The sequence below is a fragment of the Pungitius pungitius genome, chromosome 17 (assembly GCF_949316345.1).
Source record: "Pungitius pungitius chromosome 17, fPunPun2.1, whole genome shotgun sequence".
NCBI classification, from domain to species: Eukaryota; Metazoa; Chordata; class Actinopteri; order Perciformes; family Gasterosteidae; genus Pungitius; species Pungitius pungitius.
The window spans coordinates 10,413,806-10,433,137 of record NC_084916.1 but is presented as its reverse complement, the minus strand read 5'-3'; the positions used below and the strand labels follow the sequence as shown (position 1 = coordinate 10,433,137).

Here is a 19,332-nt window from a genome sequence, read left to right as displayed (position 1 = left end):
GAGGCCGAGGCTCCGGAGGATTACACCCCGCAGAGTGAAGCGAGCAGCCCGGTCCCCCACCAGGCCTTTCGAGGTCCCCCTCCCACCCCCAACCCCCCCCCCGATCACCCCCCCCCCTTCCCAGTGGAAGTTGTGCACGTCGAGGGTTTTTCGTTTGTTTGTTTTTGGGTGGAGTTGTCGGCCGATGTGAGGACTACCGAGCGAGACCCGTCGGTAGGAAGAGAGGAGACGGAGCGCTGCAGCAAAGTTTAGGAGGTACGGACCGTAGTGCAAATGAAGGGGCAAAAGAACAATATGTACAGAGAGTCTATTATATTGTAATGCATCCTGTTTGAATACATTTTAAAACGAATAGCCTACTATTATGTTGTTTTATACCATATCCGTTTTCTCTCTCTCCTGTTTTATTCCATTGTAGTTTCTTGCTCTATGTAAGGATATATCCTATTTTATTATGCTCTAACTGTATGCTAACTATAAATCTATTGTACTATGTCCCATCCTGGTGGGATATGTGCTGTATGCCAGTCCATTCTATACTATTTTATTCATTACTCAACTAACGTATGCAGAATTATATCAGGGTTATATCAGTGACTGTTCCCACCAGCAGCCTGAGGTTTACAGAGGATCCATCATTGGAGTAGCTGTCGATGTGCATTGCAAAGCCTAAGCAGACAGAAGGCTCCAACTTGGCTGTCACTGACTAACTCCTGCCCTTTGTAGGTATTTAGGAATCAAGAAACAAATAAGATACCCACCCTTGAAAAGGCAGAGACACTTTTACAAGCATGTTCAATGCATTGGTTGCATAACGCCGTGTATGGATTGCAGGTCGTCATGAGGCTATCTTGACATCCCTCTAATTTAGAGGTATTGATGAGATAATACAAGGTTCTCGCCTTGCAGCTTTGTATTGAGCAAGCAAAAAAAAAACACCCTCCCCATGTCTTCTATCATAGGCCTCGATCTATAGACTCTCATATTATCTTTATTAAAAATGTTTTACAGCTTAGTACCAAACAAGCATCTATTGACTCAACGTTTGCCTACAGGCTTCGCCTCAATTCCCCCAACGTGACTCACTGGATAGGAATATTCCAACGTGTGTTTATAATTTTGGGGTAAAGGTTTTTACTGCCAGTTCTCTTTTTGTGGTGAGTCCCTGGACGTGTGATTGATGTTATAGATTTCATAATGTCACACTAGCAGTATGACCAAGGCTACATCCCATTCATAGCTGTGTTTGCATTGTCGTAGGTTACAAGGGGTCGTTGTCTGTGATTGTAAAACATGAATGAGCAATAGTGCGCTTCCTAGGGAGATGAGATGTAAAGTAGAAGCTTTTCTAAGCTTTTGTTGTTGGGTTTTTACACCCAAGTGAGCCGCGCACATGAATGGAGGTGGAAAAACACGATGAGGACCGCAGTGGACCTGCTTTTCTAGCGGAGCTGCTCTGTAAGGTACTGCCAGGAGGAGGGAGGATATCCGCTGCCATTTATACTCACATGCAGTATACATTCACCGGACCTTGAGCTGTCTTTTGTGTGACTTTCCACAGTCGTTTCAACAGGTGTGACGACATGTAGAGAGACAAGAGGTGTTTGCATTCAGCTATGTTTTTGTGCGTTAATCTGATGAATGTGGCATTGAAAAGTTCTGACAGGAGCACCAGGAGATTAGTGGCTAAAAAAAACTATTTTATAGTATTCATCACTTACTCCAAATCAGATGAACCAACCGAAAAGCTATGCCAGACTAATCATGGTGATTTGTGTTTAGTGAGGAGTTTTCAGATGCATGTGAGTGTGAGAGACAAGTGAGAAAAAACAGAAAAGACTTTTGCGAGCCCTCAGGCCCGTTTCTTAAATCCACATGTTGAGACAGATAACCTTTACCCCTCCCGTCAGCTCTTCGCTTGATATTTCTCTCCCTCTTCCCATGGTCGGTATGCTGAGAATGAGCCGTTTGCACGGTCGGTGAGCAAACATTGGCTACATCAGAAAATTGGGATCATCAGCTTCGAAGAGCTGCAGTCGGTTGGCGCCTGCCCACCGTGTGGTGGTTTTTAAGTGGATTTGTCAGCGGTGCATTTAGGGCAAGTTTGTCCTTGTGGAGCAAACAGAAAGCTTTAACGAAGGGAAGAACAGAGAGAAAGAAAAGAGAGTAAGATCCCTATCGTCTGAGTTTCGATGCTTACTGTAGTTGCTAAAACAACAAACAAGGCAGAACTGGTTTGAATATCCCACCAGTCAGCCAGGTGGAGAAAGTCCTCCATGCTTCTTACACTGTGTTATTTTTCTGTTGCTTCATTAGAGGTCACAAGGGCGAATGAGAAAGTCAAAGGCTCTCTTTAGTGCCACTTTGCTCTCTACTGACCTACTTATGTCACATTCACCTCAGGGTGGATTTTCACCGATTCACTATTTTAATCATCAGCCATTTTTATAATCAATCATGTTTTTCTTCAGGCTTCTTTCAATTCATCAATTGTGTTTTATGAGTGGATATATTTGAGTTTTGGTGGTTATCTTCCTCATCAATAGATTGATATTAATAATCAAAGGTTTCTAATTATTTTGGCAGCAGAAATGGAACGCAGTAGTTTCAACTATTTCATGATTTGAAAAGCACTGGCATTGTTGTGTTACGACACAGGGCTGCCAGCTTTTCTGAGCTTTATATATTATGAGGAGCACAGCCAGCTGCACACCTCTAAGCTCATGGCTGTTATCCCAGGCCCTCAGGTATGTTCTTTACTGCTGCCTCAGCATAATTCACCTGGTTACACGTTAGGCTGCAACACTTGAAAAATTAATGAACAGAACAGCGAAAAGGAGTTGAGATTCGTTCACATCAGAAACTGGGGAGGAGCAAAAACCATCCCATGAAAGCAGTATATGAGTCAAACCTGCCTTGCTGCCCACTATGGAACTTTTAAATGGGAAAAGCCCACCGCAAAGGCCCAACTTCCATGGCTCCAACCGAGTCAGCAGATGTCTGGATGTCAGCCATTTTGCCAGCAGATGAATCATCAGAGGGCCGTGTGTTGCATGTTTTCCCCAGGCTAGAAAAGGCTAAGCTGCCCAGTGACTCACCAGGCCTCTGAGTAAACCAGCTTCTCCTACTGGTTAGGACTTTCAGGCCTTTCGCCACCATCACCGATCCCTGAAGTGTGCAAACAAGTTGACAGAAAACACGTAGCGCACTTCAACAGCAGGTTGAACCTAACACAACATCGACACCCTGTCACCCAGGCCACAAGCCTCACGCACCCTTATTGATCATGCACCTGCTGTCAGCAGACCACAGTGCGTAAGACTGTGCATCTCCATGGTGATATATCCAGCCAGAAACACTTCCTGTATTGACCACGTGTTCAGGAGGGACAAATCTAATGTCTATGTGTTTAACCATCTCACGTTAAATCCTTGAACTTACTAGTGGGTTCCAGTGTGAAGCCGTCAGGATGAAGTGTCCTGTTTGGCTCGGCTGACGGTGCTTCTGTCACCACCATGTACAACGTCGGCCTCGAGGGTTTTGGAAACATTTACTTTATCTTAAATTTCCTATCCTGTTGGAAAATGAACTAACAATTATTTAAGCAAACACACATTGACTGGTTTCTGGTCCTCAGTTGTGAAGTCAATTGATTTATTGTTAAAGAAATAATCTGCAGATGAATTGATCCTAATTATTATTATACAGTTTTTATTATCTCACTTGTGTTCTTTATTCTAAAGCTTCTTGTTCGGTTTTTGTTGTCTTTACCTTCCATTTATCTCTTTTTTGAATCTTAGCGTATTGCATTTTGGGACTGTAAGAGAGAGATGAGTAGATTCCTCCGTGTACAATTAATGTGAGGAATATGGAACCTGATCTGTGAATCTATGGAGTGATTCTCTTTCTCAACAAAAATGTTATTGTTATTAAACTGTTATTGACAATGTTCCCAGCACTACCTTCAATTAAGTCAGTCACGGAATAACAAATTGTCAAAGCATCGTCATCCTCTCACAATTCAGGTGCTACGACTGTGTTCCGAGTAGCAACCTGAAGTGTGACTCACAAGCATGAGGATTCACTGAGCCGAGAGATGAGAGAACCTGTCTATACACCTCCAAATGCCTTTCTTCCTCCTCCCTTGCACTAACTTGAGTGTCCTCTTCTCTTAATCTCATTGTGACTTACATGTCTTGTTGTTTTTCTTTGTTAGTAGTTAAAGTTTTCTCACAAGGCAGATTGAGTTTGAGTTGCTGAATACGACTTAAAAGTGCATTAAGTGGGGTTATGATACCAGTGAGATCAAAGTTATTTTAACTTAGAGTCAAGAGTCAGGTTTATCATGATTATTGTTGTCAAATGTCATCCAGATGAATATTACATGTTCTGAGTTGTCAACATATATTCTTAGTCAAGTGCCACACCTATTTTGTATTTGTATAATACCAATGGCAACAACAAAAACAAATCATCAAAACATAAATTGCAAACCAAATTATAATTGATTTATATGTTTAATGTATTTCTTCATTCTGCATTAATTTGCCTTATAAATTAAGAAAGGTGCCCTATGGCTGGAAAAAAAGAAAAAAACTTTTAGAAATTTCAACATCTGCAGGAATATAACTATGTTGTATTGTGTGCCACCAAAGGTGTGTTAATGGGAAAAGTGTACTCGTTAAACTCCCCTTGCAAGCTCCTCACTCTGCAACAATAGACTCTGTGTGCAAGAAGTTACAAGTAATCTGTCTTCTTGTCTATCCTTACACTAAGCGTTCATTCTCTCAACGGCCAGTGGAGTACTTGGTTGGATTATGAGTATTGTATACCACAGGTGTAGCAGTGCTGTGTTGTTTGGTTGCAACAACAAAAAGAATTGTGACACTAACCCCTGAATATAATTTTGTCCGCTCTGAGTTTATTAAAAACCTGTAATGATCAATAGCATTGTGCCTATCTTTTCACTGACTTTCTCTTTTCTGACTTTTCTGCACAGGTACACATTTCTCGCCGCTTTACATCTCCTCTCCAGAGCCCTGACCTTGGACCCCCTACTCCTTCTCCAACCATGGCACACCGATCTCAGAGTTCATCGGTCGGTGACAACCCACTCGACCCAAACTACCTGTGCCCTCATTACCGTGAGGAGTACCGCCTAGCTGTTGATGCTCTGATAGAAAATGACATACAGGTAAAACGCCAGTTTTGAAATCGTACTTCGACTCTGCTTCAAACAAATCAATATTTTAAAAGGCGCATTGGTTTAATGAATATTTGTGTGTCTCCTGTTACACCAGGGTTACTTTGAGTTCCTCCAGAAAGAAGAGTTGGTCAGTTTCCTGTCACAGACAGAGATTGAATTTATCAAGTCAACAATCCATACGCCCAGCCAGACTTCCGGTGTGCCAGAGCTGACATACCACGACGTAGGTCAGGATGTCGAAGGCTCCTCCGACACATACTGGCCGATGCAGTCCGACCTGGACGCCCCGGGGCTGGACCTGGGCTGGCCGCTGCCACAGCAATGCTTCATGGGGCCCACGGAGGTCACTGCTCTGGTCAACCCTCCCGACCCAGACATGCCAAGCATCAAGGAGCAGGCCAGGAGACTCATCAAGAACGCACGCCAAGTAAGTAGAAAGGGAGGGTGAACTGTAGTTAAACTGGCATGTCCTGTTTGCTTTCAGCTCTTATTACTGACAAAAGCAGCATCTGAATCTGAGATCAAAGTCTCTCACGGTCATTAACGCACACTTATTTTGTGTGCAACAACAAATCTCTCTATGTGTGCTTTGGTTTAAAGAGGTTCATACCATACTTTTCATGGGTAGCCTAAAAGTGGATGGGTGGGAAACACCCATAACACACCATTTGACACACCATTGGTTACGAGTATCCTCTTGCTCAGTTGTATCAGCATGTACAGTTCAAATCAAACTCTTGAATAACAAAAAGGGCTGCCAGTGAATGTGTAGGTATTGCTATGTCATTCTTAGTTTAATCTGACTTTTTATCTGCCAAATTCAAATTCAAAAACAAAAACATTGCTTAATTTAAAATATAACCTACATTAAGTGAACACGAGTCAAACCCTGTTGGTGTGGGGGGGTCAGTGTGGTTAATCTTCCTCCATCCAGTCTTTTTGTTCAAGGAAAACATTTCTTTAACTGTGACACAATTTACTCTCCATAAAAGTGTATAAACATGCACATGAAAGACAGACAGCTTATTTTATCTTGCTTTGATTTTGATCATTGAATGATGTAACAAGTTTTTTTGTGTTCTTGCTCTTCAGGTTATTGCTGTGGTGATGGACACGTTCACAGATATTGACATTTTTGCGGATCTTCTGGAAGCGGCTGCCCGCCACATTCCAGTTTACATTCTGCTGGATGAGCAGGAAGCCCATCACTTTGTTTCTATGGTCGTCAACTGCAAAGTCAACTTGGACATGCATCCTGTGAGTTTGCCTTCATCACATTTCCTCTAAATACAGGGCCTCTAGTTGGCTAACCATTGGCATTGATTGTGTTTCTTTGGGTTGTTTATAACACGTGATTTCTACCACGGTTTGCATCGGCCATGGACATGATTGGAATTTGTTTTGACAGATGGTGCGGGTGAGAACTGTGGCAGGTATAACCTATTATTCCTGCACTGGGAAATCATTTAAAGGGCAGGTGAAGGATCGTTTCCTACTTGCTGACTGCAAAGCTGTACTCAGTGGCAACTACAGGTGAGCCATTCAATTGTGTTCATTATTTCTTAATATAATTCTTAAGACTCCGTGGCCATTCACACTCAAAATGTAATTACTATGTTTGCATGCACTTTTCTTTCTTATTTTCTAACAGTTTCATGTGGTCCTTTGAGAAGATCCACCGCTGCATCGCCCACCTCTTCCTCGGGGAGCTGGTCACCTCCTTTGATGAAGAGTTTCGCATTCTCTTTGCTCAGTCAGAGCCTCTAGTCATTGACGCATTCAATGGATCACTTGCCCCGTCTGACTCCAGCAGCACCAGCAGTTACTTGGGCAACCAGTATGGTCTGAAGAGGACCCAGTCTTTGCGTAACCAGATAGGTTTCCGCAGGCAGCCTGAGCTTCCCGCTGCCTACCCCTATGGAGACTCCGATCGTAACCCCGCACTTCCTTTCCGAAGGGCTGATCCATTTCGCCACACCATTGAACCTGGTCCAGGAATTACAATTGGAAAATATTCCCAGCAACAGTTTCGTCTTCAGCAGTCATACATGGAGCAGGGGAGGTCCCTGGTTTCCAGACAAATGGAGATGGGTAACACCGCCTACAACAGGCACAGCTATGCAGAGGGGACCCAGGAAAACTACTCATCTTCGAGGCAGTACATGAGGCAAAGAGTCATGAATAATCTGGATGAGACCCATTTCCAAAGGTAGTTTACCATTAAATATCTTTCAACTGTTTGTAATTGAAATTATCACAAGTACACATCACAATACATGTATAATCAAATCATTATAAACCAGTATATTTTCCTTACAGGGAGCAGATCCAAAGTAGCCATTACTACAATGAAGGGCCCGGGCCGGGATCTGGCCAAGGACACTATGACAGACTTCGAGGTCGTCCTTCACCACTCCCCATTGACCAGTATTCAAATTCTAGCTATCGCTCAGATCCAGAGCCACCACAAGGCCAGGGCTTATTTTCCTCTGAGGACTTGAGAGGATCTGAGGGACACCAGGCACCTCCATTAGCTAGGAGGTATGGAGGAGATTCTTCCAATAAAAGGGGAACCATCGGTCAGGCATATGCCTGCCTGAATTCACCCACGCAGCCCCACCAACCGGACAAGAAACTGTCTGCCAAACCATCAGATCAAGAGCATGAGGAAGATGATGGTGCTAAGCAAGGCATGAGGAGTTGGAGAATCCAATCTTATCTAAGCACTTATGAGGACACTGGAGAGGAAGGTCTGACTCAACCTTTGGGGCCTGATGCGTTTGAAGATCTTCCACCGTCTCAGCAGCCATCTGCCACTGAATATTTGGCTTCTCGCTTTGGAACAAAGGAGCCACCAGATGTTCCTCTAAAACCCCGACCAGATACCATTAGGCCACGTTATGGAAAGCCCAACTTACACGAGGGCAACAGCAAAGACTATGACCCAACCAAAACCAAGGATCTGCTTCCATCAGTCACTGACTATAAATCGTTTGCACTGGACAAAAAGGCCAAGGAGGCTGAGAAGGAAAGGGAGAGAGAAACAGAAAGGGGTGTGGGAAGGGAGGTGGGTGTAGACGTAAAGGTGAAAGAAGCTCCAGATATCCTCCTGTCCAAACACGAATCATTCCGTACACGTGTTAACCCACTCCTTCAGCGTAGCTCTCGCCTGCGTTCGTCGCTCATATTCTCGTCTTCCAAAGCAGAGATGCACAGTGGTAGCCTTGGCCTAAAAGCAGCAACAGAGGCAGACGAAGAGCTGGACACAGTGCGCACTTCCTCGATTGTGGCCCAGATCCTAGAGAAGAGACGGCAATTGACTCGTGAGCCTTCCGATTGGAGAAAGAAGGCAGAAGAAAAGGAGAAGGAGAAAGAGAAAGAAAGGGCAAAAGAGAAGGAGGAAGAAATGGAGAGGCAGAAAGAAAAAGAGGAAAGAGAGCGACGACAAAGGGAACAAGAGATTCAATTGAAGGTTGAAGCTAAAGAAGAACCTCAGAAAACCAGCGCAGAGGGAAAGAAGACAGCAGCTGAAGTCACAACATCATTATATATGAATATCAATGACCCAGCAAATAGACTTCAGTATTTCAAAGACCTGAATGAAAAAAGGAAAGCCTCAAAAATGGAGGTCGAGTCCTCTCTAAAAGCCACAGAGCCTGCTGAAAAAAAGCCAGACCTTTCTGATAAACCTCCCCTAAAAACTACGATCCCAGCTGCCTCCGTTAGCTCAGCAGAGCCTGAACCCAAGAAGATGGACATCTCTGCAAAACTGATGGAGCTCACTCGCAGATCTTCATTTAGTTCCTCAAAACCACCCATAATCGGCAAGCCGAGCCACCTGCGGCCTTCGGAGACCACTCAACCACCTAAAGAGGAAAGTGCACCTGAGGTTCCAAAAAAGGACATATTCAAGTCTCTAAAGCCGCTCCCTTCACCTAAGTTATTTAGGAAGGATCCGGTGAAGTTCAAAGCCTTTAATTCTCATCGCTCCTGCGGTGAAGAGATTCTGACCACAGACGCGACGGATGCAGAAAAGAGTGAACTAAAAAAGAGCCGCTCTCATAGTTCTTCAACCTCGACACATGACGAATCCAGGGAAGGACTGCACAAAGTAATGGGATCTAACACATCCATCAATACGCTTGGGGAAGGGAAGGGTGAGGGGAAGACACTTGACTTCTTAAAGAAGCAGACTCAGAGGCTAAAGGGATTCCTGGGGCCCAAGGACAAAGAAAAGAAATCTTCCGGGGACGACAGGAGCATGAGCACCGTCAGAGAGGCCACTGAAGATTCCAGCAAAAAGCAGAGTTCATCAGCTACGGACCAAACTTCAGCCAATCACAAGACATCGACTGGCGCTCCGGGCCCATCTCGATACCAGAGCCAGGGCAGCTCCATCATCTACAGCAGCAACCTGCGAGATGACACCAAGGTCATTCTGGAGCAGATCTCGGCCAACAGCCAGAAGAACCGACTAGAGCGAGAAGAGCCGGGAGGGGACCGAGACGGTGACGGAGGGGACAAGGGGCTGGAGAGACAAAACTCCATCAAAAAGAGTCGGTTCCTGAATCCACACACCAACGTCCAGGAGCGGGAGGGGTTACTGAAGAGGATGGAGAGTATGAGGAAGGAGAAGAAGGTCTACAGCCGCTTTGAGGTAGGGTATCACTGAACGGGATGTTCGCCGTGTGGATGGGAAAGAGATGTAATAAAAAGGCAGAAGAAACGCTAGGTGTAAACAACTAGTGCAAAAGCTGATGTTTACACTCTTGTGTGTGAAAGAACAATTTCTTTGCAACTTTCTGAGCTATAAACTTTATTAGATATGTTTAAACTTGTGTGAAAATGGAAATACGTCATTGAAATGTAGATAAACATGTGCTTAAATATACCCTCATAACATCAACAGTAGAAAGAAGGAGGGAAAGGACACAAATGTGGGAGCTCATACACTGTTTGATTAAACGTTATCCCTGTTGTTCTGTCAACAGATGGGGAATAACTTGGGATAACGAAAGATGGAGGGCCACCTTTTTAAATGGAGACTTTCTGTGCCGGATGATCAAAGAGACCCATTGCCCGTATGTGCCAACACCACAACCAAAGTTCCTCTGCAGCTCGACATTGCAGCCTTACATGGATTTAAACAAGAAGCAATAAAACTTGAAAGGCAATATGTAAAAATGCTGAAAACAAACCAAAGTCATTGGGTCTGGAATGTGCCTGCGTGCCAAGACCTGGTACGACTTTGACCGTATATGGCAAGTGAGACTGCACACCAGCCAATGTTCCACTAAACAGAAATAAAGGTAGGGCGATTCACCCAAAACTAAACTTGTATGAACGTGGCTGAGGGAGTTAGGGACGATGAAAGAAAGACGGTACGCAACCCACCTCCGGGAAAAGAAAATAGATCCATGCCTTTTAAAAAACAACTTAAAACACCATTGTTGTGCAATGCTGGTAATCGTTTGAAAGTGAATGGGAGAAAGTGTCCTTGTGGATTAACTGTGTGCCAGATGGGTCAATTATTAACCTAGAACAGAGATCAAAGATGAGAAAATGAAGAGGAATAAAATCATATGAAGAATGGATGATTAAAGGCAAATATATGAGATCATAGTGAATGAAAGAAACTGGAAGAAAATTGGAACTGTATAATTGTGACGTGAACCTACTTCTCAGGGTGGAAGATGTCAAATACCATTGAGAGGGACATACAGTCCTTTGTGGTGGGTGGAGTGGGGTTCTAATTGGAAATGTGCTAGTTTTGTGTACATAAAAGACAGATTGAACTCAAAAATGTACCCCAGTTTTGGTTTCTTTAACTTCTCACTTTAAATTTAGTCACAACCTATAAAGGAAGGGAGGAGCAGTGCTTCCTTACGTAAGTCCCTTAACTCCTGAGTCCTACGCCCTACACACAGCCGATAACGCCTTTGTTGGTCGGTAAATACCAGTCAAACAGAGCTTCAGTCACACAACAGTTTCCAGGCTGCTCGAGAGCTCGGTCGCGATTCAAACCGTTTTGGACAGTACATAAGGGACTTGTGGAGCTATGTTGACACTTCAGGGGTTACACGGTTTTCTATACGGGATTATAATGTACATATTTATTTCAAAAGGGGCTTGTTGATAATCTACTAATTAGATGTGGACAATCCTCATTGTACTTTCAAAGTGCCTCTGGTTTATTTTAATTGATGTGTAAGTGTGGGGTCTTCGCTGGAAAAACTAATTGGCATTATGTGGGGGGAAATCCATTGCACGGGGCCAATGTGTTGTTGTTTTATGAAACCTCGGATAGTATTAAATTGTACTTGAAATACTGCAAAAATGTCTTTCATTAAATCTCTTTAAACATTAACTTGAATCTGGCTGTGTGTACATATACAGTAAGTATTGAAGTATATTGAAGTGAATTCCCTTTTATTTAACAAATACACAACATGTAACTAAGATGAACACAAGAACATATCTATACAGGTTGGTACTGCTGCAATTGAACACAATCTACCACAAAATATTGCAGATTTCTCACATAAGCCGGGTTCAGCAGGATGCTGCATCCTTTGAACTGATGGAGCCCCAAAGCCAAAAATTTGGAAGAATTCAGGTTCTCATCTGACAACAACTGAACAAAGCGAACTGGGGATGAAATGAGGGACCCTCAGGATTCTTTGAAATACCCAAAGAATACTCTCACTCTGATATCTGTTTCTCCATCTCAACGAGCTCCTCGTGGAGGCGGTGCAGCTGGGCCAACTTCATCTGTTCTGTAAGAATTACAGAACCAAAGGAGAGGGGTTGGGTAAAGAAAAAGAAACACAACATACTTTCATGTCCATAAATAAATGTTTTACTGCTTGCAGAGGAATGGGCGCAAGAGAGGGGGCTCACCAGCTATCAGCAGCTGACTTTTTGTATTCTCTGCACTGTCTATTTCCTCTGGGAGCCTTTCTGGGCTCTAGAAGTAAATATTTGAATATTATGAGTCAATAGCAAAATCCACATTGTGTCACATAATTTGGTTTTAGAGAAGTTGGTAAAAAATAAAGATGACAAACACTTACAAAGAGAGAGTGCAGATTCTTGTGCTGCTCTATCAGTTGGTAAAGTTGGTTTTCAAACTTCATCCTGCAAAAACAGACCGGCCGTTATAAAAACGTCATTGACATGTACAATGAAATTTGATTCATCTGCACTTCTAATAGGTACCGCTGCTTCCGGTGTTTAAGCTTCAACTCCTGGATTTCACATTGGTACTTATCCAGCAGTTCCTCGATGTTCTTGTTCTGCTTCAAGTACCTGCAGAAAACACCTCATCCCTAACTACACAATACAAACCTACAAGAAAATGTAAACAGTTCTACCAGAGCCTTCCTTCCACCTAAACTTGTGTGCAAAGTAGAGCTGGGCCCCGTTCCTCGGGTGTGGTTTAACAAATGTCCCATTAGCCAGTTCAAATCAACCCGATGATTGATGTCACCCTATCCTGGTTTCTCAAAAAACTGATACGCGGTTAAACATTCTCGTCAGTTATCAGGATTGAACGTCCTGTACATTTTTTATGTTATTCATTCTGTACAGTGTGTCCATCCTGGGAGTGGGATCCTACTCTGCTGTTCTCCCTAAGGTTTCTCTCTAAGGCGGTGTGAGCTTTTTGGGCGAGGGGTTGCTGCATGTGTACAGACTGTAAAGCCCTCTGAGGAAAGTGAGTTTATTGAATTGAAAAATGATAGCAAAATCGAACTGGGCCTCCGCTGCTTGACAAACAAACAATATAGTCTGTAAGTACAATTAATCACACTGTATTTAAATGCCATCTATCATTATATCTTTGGGGATTAGATTAAAGATCAACATCTAAAGGCATACCATTTGAAAAGTGAACAGAGACATCAAAAGCAAAGACTGGTATCAAACTCAGGAGCCTTGATGCTCATTTTAAAATCTCAAATACACCCAGCAGGAAGTGATTCCAGTCAATATAGACAATAGAGAATAAATCATTAAATATATGTACAGTGGAATCGTAAACATTTCTTGTAAAGTAACGATTAGTCCAATTTTAAAATAAAAAAGTTTCAAAATAATTTTAATTTAGGAATAGGAAATCATGCAAGAAATGAAAAATGTCTTTGAATGCAGCACCAACAGAAGGACTTCAATCCAACATGTCACAGTGAATCTTAAAATACAGGAAAGATATAAGAAAGACCACAAGGCAGCAATATTGAGGATTCTGATGAGTTGCTGCCATCTAGTGTTATACATGTCAAACAAACAAATGAGGTCTCACAAAATGAAGAACTTCAAACATTGTTTGTAAGCGAACTCATTTGGAGAAATAGATATCATATTTTGTAACTGGTTAGTATGGAACTCACCTCACAACGTCCTGCTCAGACTCCTCACACTGAAATTGCAGCTTCCTGCACAAATCTTGAAAAAAACACCACGACTCATTCATTTTTGTTTCTATATTAACAGCAGATCAAATAGTCAACGAGAGACATGAACTCTGCGTGGCATCGAAAATCAATTATACATTCATTTTTGAGTACCTTCTTTTTCTTTTTGGATTCCTTCCAGTTTGTAATTTTCAGTTCCTACTGTCAAAACAGTATGAGTTATAATTTACAACAGTAAACATTTAAAGAAAGAAACAAAGCACTTTAACGTTTGAGGGCAGCAAACACAGGTACTGACTGTTTTAAGTAGGTATTTAATAGTGCTATATGTCATAAAAAATAACACAAATAACTGATTATGTATCTTACAGGTTGTGAGCTCTTTCTGCAAAACGTCCATGACAGATATTAGCTCTTTTATTCCTTCTTCCAGAGCTCTTTTACCTGAAACAGAACAGTGTCATTTAAAGCATTGAACATATTATGGAGCAATATTAACACTAATTGATTATAATGTACATCAGTCCATTAAAGGTTAAACATTTACAGTGTTATTCATTATGCCATTTCAGCCATTAAACAGAAAATAGGTTTTCAGCTCACTTGTCACATAGCAAATCAGAATGGGTCTAGTAGGGTGTTGCATTCCATAAAAGACGGAGATATTAATCATATGATATGATCATGAATCTGCATTCATCATGATCTGATACTCCTTGGTAGGGAGTAACAGGTAAGGATGTACCTCACTGATGATGACAGAGAGACGGGAACCAGACCTCTATGATCAGTAGGTACAGCGGTCTTACTCGTGGATTGTTGTTCTAATGGTTGTGTCCAGCTTAATACTTTTCGCATGTAGTTTTCAGTCTTTTGTTAAAACTCAGACCTTCCATCTAAACCCATAACGATTACTGTTCAATATGATATTATTTCAGTACAATCCAAAATAAGTGGTGTGCCAATTAGCATATAGAGATCATTAGTTAAGTGACCACTGAACATCCTTTACATCTCCGAAATAAGACAGACAACCCCCCTACTACTTCACATGGCAGTACATTTTCAGTTAAGGATAATTCCATAGTACAAAGTACAGTACCAAGTATATTAATTTACTATTTGACATTGCAAATCAGAACGGATCTAATAGGGTGTTGCGTTCCCTAAGAGACGGAGATATTAATCATATCTCATGATTCCCCATTCATCATGATCTGATACTCCTTGGTAGGGAGTAACAGGTAAGGATGTACCTCACTGAAGATGGTAAATGACTACTATCCGAACCTCTATGATCAGTAGGTACAGTGGTCTTAGTCGTGGTTTGTTGTTCTAATGGTTGTGTTCATCTTAATACTTTTTGCATGTAGTTTACAGTCTTTTGTTAAAAATCAGACCTTCGATCTGAACCCATACTCGTATTGTCATATATGCTATTACATTAGTTCAATCGATTTGGAATATCAAATAGCATGCAGACTAAATGTCTGTAATAAAGCTAATCATTATACCATAACGTTTACATACACGATTACCTAACATTTTTGATTTCTTGTAACTAATCACACATAGTTTATATGTCACATAGTAAATCAGAATGGATCTAATAGGGTGTTGCGTTCCCTAAAAGACGGAGATATTAATCATATCTCATGATTCCCCATTCATCATGATCTGATACTCCTTGGTAGGGAGTAACAGGTAAGGATGTACCTCACTGAAGATGGTAAATGACTACTATCCGAACCTCTATGATCAGTAGGTACAGTGGTCTTAGTCGTGGTTTGTTGTTCTAATGGTTGTGTTCATCTTAATACTTTTTGCATGTAGTTTACAGTCTTTTGTTAAAAATCAGACCTTCGATCTGAACCCATAACTAGTATTGTCATATATGCTATTACATTAGTTCAATCGATTTGGAATATCAAATAGCATGCAGACTAAATGTCTGTAATAAAGCTAATCATTATACCATAACGTTTACATACACGATTACCTAACATTTTTGATTTCTTGTAACTAATCACACATAGTTTATATGTCACATAGTAAATCAGAATGGATCTAATAGGGTGTTGCGTTCCCTAAAAGACGGAGATATTAATCATATCTCATGATTCCCCATTCATCATGATCTGATACTCCTTGGTAGGGAGTAACAGGTAAGGATGTACCTCACTGAAGATGGTAAATGACTACTATCCGAACCTCTATGATCAGTAGGTACAGTGGTCTTAGTCGTGGTTTGTTGTTCTAATGGTTGTGTTCATCTTAATACTTTTTGCATGTAGTTTACAGTCTTTTGTTAAAAATCAGACCTTCGATCTGAACCCATAACTAGTATTGTCATATATGCTATTACATTAGTTCAATCGATTTGGAATATCAAATAGCATGCAGACTAAATGTCTGTAATAAAGCTAATCATTATACCATAACGTTTACATACACGATTACCTAACATTTTTGATTTCTTGTAACTAATCACACATAGTTTATATGTCACATAGTAAATCAGAATGGATCTAATAGGGTGTTGCGTTCCCTAAAAGACGAAGATATTAATCATACCTCATGGTTCCCCATTCATCATGATCTGATACTCCTTGGTAGGGAGTAACAGGTAAGGATGTACCTCACTGAAGATGGTAAATGATCACTATCCGAACCTCTATGATCAGTAGGTACAGTGGTCTTACTCGCGGTTTGTTGTTCTAATGGTTGTGTTCATCTTAATACTTTTTGCATGTAGTGTACAGTCTTTTGTTAAAAATCAGACCTTTGATCTGAACCCATAACTAGTATTGTCATACATGCTATTACATTAGTTCAATCAATTTGGAATATCAAACAGCATGCAGACTAAAGGCCTGTAATAAAGCCAAGCCAAAATACCATAACATTTACATACAAGATTACATAACATTATTTTGATTGCTTGTAACTAATCACATGTAGTTTATATTTCACAGAGTAGGTCAGAATGGATCTAATAGGGTGTTGCGTTCCCTAAAAGACGGAGATATTAATCATATCTCATGATTCCCCATTCATCATGATCTGATACACCTTGGTAGGGAGTAACAGGTAAGGATGTACCTCACTGAAGATGGTAAATGACTACTATCCGAACCTCTATGATCAGTAGGTACAGTGGTCTTAGTCGTGGTTTGTTGTTCTAATGGTTGTGTTCATCTTAATACTTTTTGCATGTAGTTTCCAGTCTTTTGTTAAAAATTAGACCTTCGATCTGAACCCATAACTAGTATTGTCATATATGCTATTACCTTAGTTCAAACGATTTGGAATATCAAATAGCATTCAGACTAAATGTCTGTATAAAGCTAATCATACCATAACGTTTACATGCAGGATTACTTAACATTATATTGATTTCTTGTAACTAATCAAAAGTAGTTTATATTTCACAGAGTAGATCAGAATGGATCTAATAGGGTGTTGCGTTCCCTAAAAGACGGAGATATTAATCATATCTCATGATTCCCCATTCATCATGATCTGATACTCCTTGGTAGGGAGTAACAGGTAAGGATGTACCTCACTGAAGATGGCGTGTAGTGCTCGTACGAACCGGTATGACCGTCGGGCGCAGGGTTCTCACTCACGGTTTTGTTGGGGTTTGTGTTCATCTTGTACTTTTTACATGTAGTTTACCGTCTTTTGTTTAGACTTAGACCTTTACTCTCACCATATTACGATTATAATTCTGTATGCTATTATTTCAGTTAAATCGAAAAGAAGTCGCGTGTTAATTAGCATACAGACGGCACAAGCAGCTTTCTGATTGGTGCACGTTCACGAAGCTTTCCATCAAATCCAGACCCGTGTGTTGAATAACTATTGACACTGAATAATACGTTTACCTCTACAAGAGAAGCTACATGCGACCCACTGCTCGTTTAACAGTTTTTGATAGTATAATTCAAGAAAAACTCTCTACGATTTTACGATCGGATGCGGAAGTAGAACTACACAAAGACGAACAAAAAATGTCAAGATGTCGATCCACATACCGTTTTCGTGATTCCAATTTTAAATGCATGCAGCAAATACGTAATGAATTACAGGACTGTATGTAATACAACTCATAATTGATTAATACGACATGAAACATTACCTAGACGTCAATTTCTTAAATCGTGCCAAAGTGCCAACATGAAAACATTTCAAAACGAAGACGGAAGGACGCGGAAGCGACTTCGCTGGATTTCACGTTGTACCTTTCGCGTGACTGAAATGCGTTACAGTGCGTTACAAATAAAGTACCAATTCAATTTAAATGTTCCATCCAGAAAGGTTTACAGGGAAATCAAAGTGTATAATTTGTACCTAACGTAGATTAAAGCAAAACTCATCTTCTCCGAAAGATATCACTATTGGGTCAGAACAGACCTAAAACAGATAACGTTACCCTCCTTGTAAAATACCAACTACTATAATGTTAACCTTTATGTGAATAAACGTATGTCATACAATGTGCGCGTAACGTTAATTCTAAAAACAAGAAGATATCCTGTGAGTCAAACACTAACCTTGTTGCAGCCTTCTTAATTTTCCCATCAAGTGTTCAACTTTGCACTCCAGCGTTTCTCCACCTGACAGCACCAAATACAAATACGCTTTATCAACCTTGATTTGGGATTATCAAGAATAGTTTGTACTGTGCTTTGTAAAACTGTACCTTCTTTCAGTAGTTTAACATTAATCATGTCTTCAATGTCGAGCCCTGTTCAATAAAAAAAAAGTTAATATCAAACGAGTGGAAAGTTTTTGTCCCAGATCATGTACCACCGTGAGCAAATGTTAGCTAATTTAGCTAACGGTGTTACTCCATGTTAATGTAACGTTAATTTAAATGTGTATCACCAGGCGTCCAAAGTCAGCTAAAATTACAGGATTGCAAATTAACTGTTGGTCGGATTAAAGTTAAGTTCAAGTTTACTCTTTGCAGTTTTTGGCTCAGATAAATATCTTAACGTTAGCTGTCAACAGATTTTTGTTGGCTAAGGTTAACCTTTAACATTTGACTGGATTAGTGGGATTAGTTAACCTTTTTTTTTCCTTTTATAACATTGATGACGTAAACAACATTGAAATAAGACATCCTTAACTGTTATAATTGAAAGACTAGACAACTGACTAGTATGTCCCGGTCTTACAATTCTGCATTAACATCACTACAATTGCACACTGGGTTTCATTAACAATTAAAGCGAGGTTAGCTAGCTCGTTTCAAACGTTTGCCAGCAACAACTGGATAACCACAACTTGACAACCTGCCTAAAATCATGTTGACTTGTTATAGTAAGTCAGTATAGTTATTAACACAGAGTATAACTTCAATTTATGCCGTCCAACCTTCCATTTCGATCATATTTACTCCAGAAGTCTTCTGCTTAAATATCAAGATGGCTGAAGTCTCCCATTTGACTTTCCAAGTCCGGGACGAAGGGAGTTGTGACGTGTGTAAAAGGAGGAAGTTTGGCGCCAAAGGTGCGTGTGCTTAGAAGTGGCCGCGTGCGCCGGCTACCAGTATCCATCTCTCTCTATTGACCTATAATGGAAATTTGTGAAATCAAGTGTTTCATGGTCTTGCTGTCCCTAGTGGCTAGAAGAAGAACAATGGCTGCCTACAAATGTTTTATAAACAAGGAATAATGAATTATTTACCACTGCATCCTTATAGTA

The 19,332-nt window shown here is 41.0% G+C and overlaps 2 protein-coding genes and 7 non-coding genes across 10 annotated transcripts; 1 reads left to right on the top strand and 8 right to left on the bottom strand.

The window, feature by feature from the left end:
• Positions 1 to 96: 96 nt before the first annotated feature.
• Positions 97 to 11,535, top strand: fam83hb (family with sequence similarity 83 member Hb). Of its 2 annotated transcripts, XM_037474769.2 has the most exons (9): positions 97 to 255; positions 4,026 to 4,182; positions 5,000 to 5,194; positions 5,301 to 5,633; positions 6,299 to 6,463; positions 6,615 to 6,739; positions 6,858 to 7,415; positions 7,526 to 9,863; positions 10,198 to 11,535. In XM_037474769.2, the coding sequence occupies exons 3-9, from the start codon at positions 5,072 to 5,074 to the stop codon at positions 10,216 to 10,218; spliced, it is 3,663 nt and encodes a 1,220-aa protein (XP_037330666.2). In that variant the 5' UTR covers positions 97 to 255; positions 4,026 to 4,182; positions 5,000 to 5,071; the 3' UTR covers positions 10,219 to 11,535. The 2 variants fall into 2 exon arrangements, with proteins under 2 accessions (XP_037330666.2, XP_037330664.2); XM_037474767.2 differs by lacking the exon at positions 4,026 to 4,182 and having other exon boundaries at positions 10,198 to 11,534.
• An 85-nt stretch (positions 11,536 to 11,620) lies between these two features.
• Positions 11,621 to 19,173, bottom strand: si:ch211-199g17.9 (uncharacterized protein LOC108180085 homolog). The gene is made up of 10 exons (XM_037474770.2): positions 19,003 to 19,173; positions 18,326 to 18,370; positions 18,177 to 18,239; positions 13,990 to 14,064; positions 13,774 to 13,821; positions 13,597 to 13,651; positions 12,425 to 12,514; positions 12,280 to 12,343; positions 12,107 to 12,173; positions 11,621 to 11,982 (listed from the first exon to the last, which is right to left on the bottom strand). Exons 1-10 carry the CDS (start codon positions 19,016 to 19,018, stop codon positions 11,909 to 11,911), a joined length of 597 nt encoding a protein of 198 aa, XP_037330667.2. The 5' UTR covers positions 19,019 to 19,173; the 3' UTR covers positions 11,621 to 11,908.
• On the bottom strand, positions 14,238 to 14,376 carry LOC119219764 (U8 small nucleolar RNA). The gene has a single exon (XR_005120523.2). It is a non-coding gene; the product is annotated as a U8 small nucleolar RNA (small nucleolar RNA).
• On the bottom strand, positions 14,755 to 14,887 carry LOC119219787 (U8 small nucleolar RNA). The gene has a single exon (XR_005120546.2). It is a non-coding gene; the product is annotated as a U8 small nucleolar RNA (small nucleolar RNA).
• LOC119219761 (U8 small nucleolar RNA) lies at positions 15,215 to 15,347 on the bottom strand. Its single transcript, XR_005120520.2, has one exon. It is a non-coding gene; the product is annotated as a U8 small nucleolar RNA (small nucleolar RNA).
• LOC119219763 (U8 small nucleolar RNA) lies at positions 15,676 to 15,808 on the bottom strand. The gene has a single exon (XR_005120522.2). It is a non-coding gene; the product is annotated as a U8 small nucleolar RNA (small nucleolar RNA).
• Positions 16,137 to 16,269, bottom strand: LOC134107187 (U8 small nucleolar RNA). Its single transcript, XR_009942683.1, has one exon. It is a non-coding gene; the product is annotated as a U8 small nucleolar RNA (small nucleolar RNA).
• LOC119219762 (U8 small nucleolar RNA) lies at positions 16,601 to 16,733 on the bottom strand. Its single transcript, XR_005120521.2, has one exon. It is a non-coding gene; the product is annotated as a U8 small nucleolar RNA (small nucleolar RNA).
• On the bottom strand, positions 17,060 to 17,192 carry LOC119219786 (U8 small nucleolar RNA). The gene has a single exon (XR_005120545.1). It is a non-coding gene; the product is annotated as a U8 small nucleolar RNA (small nucleolar RNA).
• Positions 19,174 to 19,332: the final 159 nt, after the last annotated feature.

Excerpts from the sequence above, each read along its gene's own strand:
- fam83hb (XM_037474769.2), top strand. The coding sequence starts at position 5,072 with ATGGCACACCGATCTCAGAGTTCATCGGTCGGTGACAACCCACTCGAC. Across the intron at positions 6,464-6,614 it reads TCAACTTGGACATGCATCCT|ATGGTGCGGGTGAGAACTGT; the intron begins GTGAGTTTGCCT and ends TTGTTTTGACAG. Across the intron at positions 9,864-10,197 it reads AGGTCTACAGCCGCTTTGAG|ATGGGGAATAACTTGGGATA; the intron begins GTAGGGTATCAC and ends TTCTGTCAACAG.
- si:ch211-199g17.9 (XM_037474770.2), bottom strand. Across the intron at positions 18,240-18,325 it reads TGTTAAACTACTGAAAGAAG|GTGGAGAAACGCTGGAGTGC; the intron begins GTACAGTTTTAC and ends TGGTGCTGTCAG. Across the intron at positions 12,174-12,279 it reads AGAATCTGCACTCTCTCTTT|AGCCCAGAAAGGCTCCCAGA; the intron begins GTAAGTGTTTGT and ends ATTTACTTCTAG.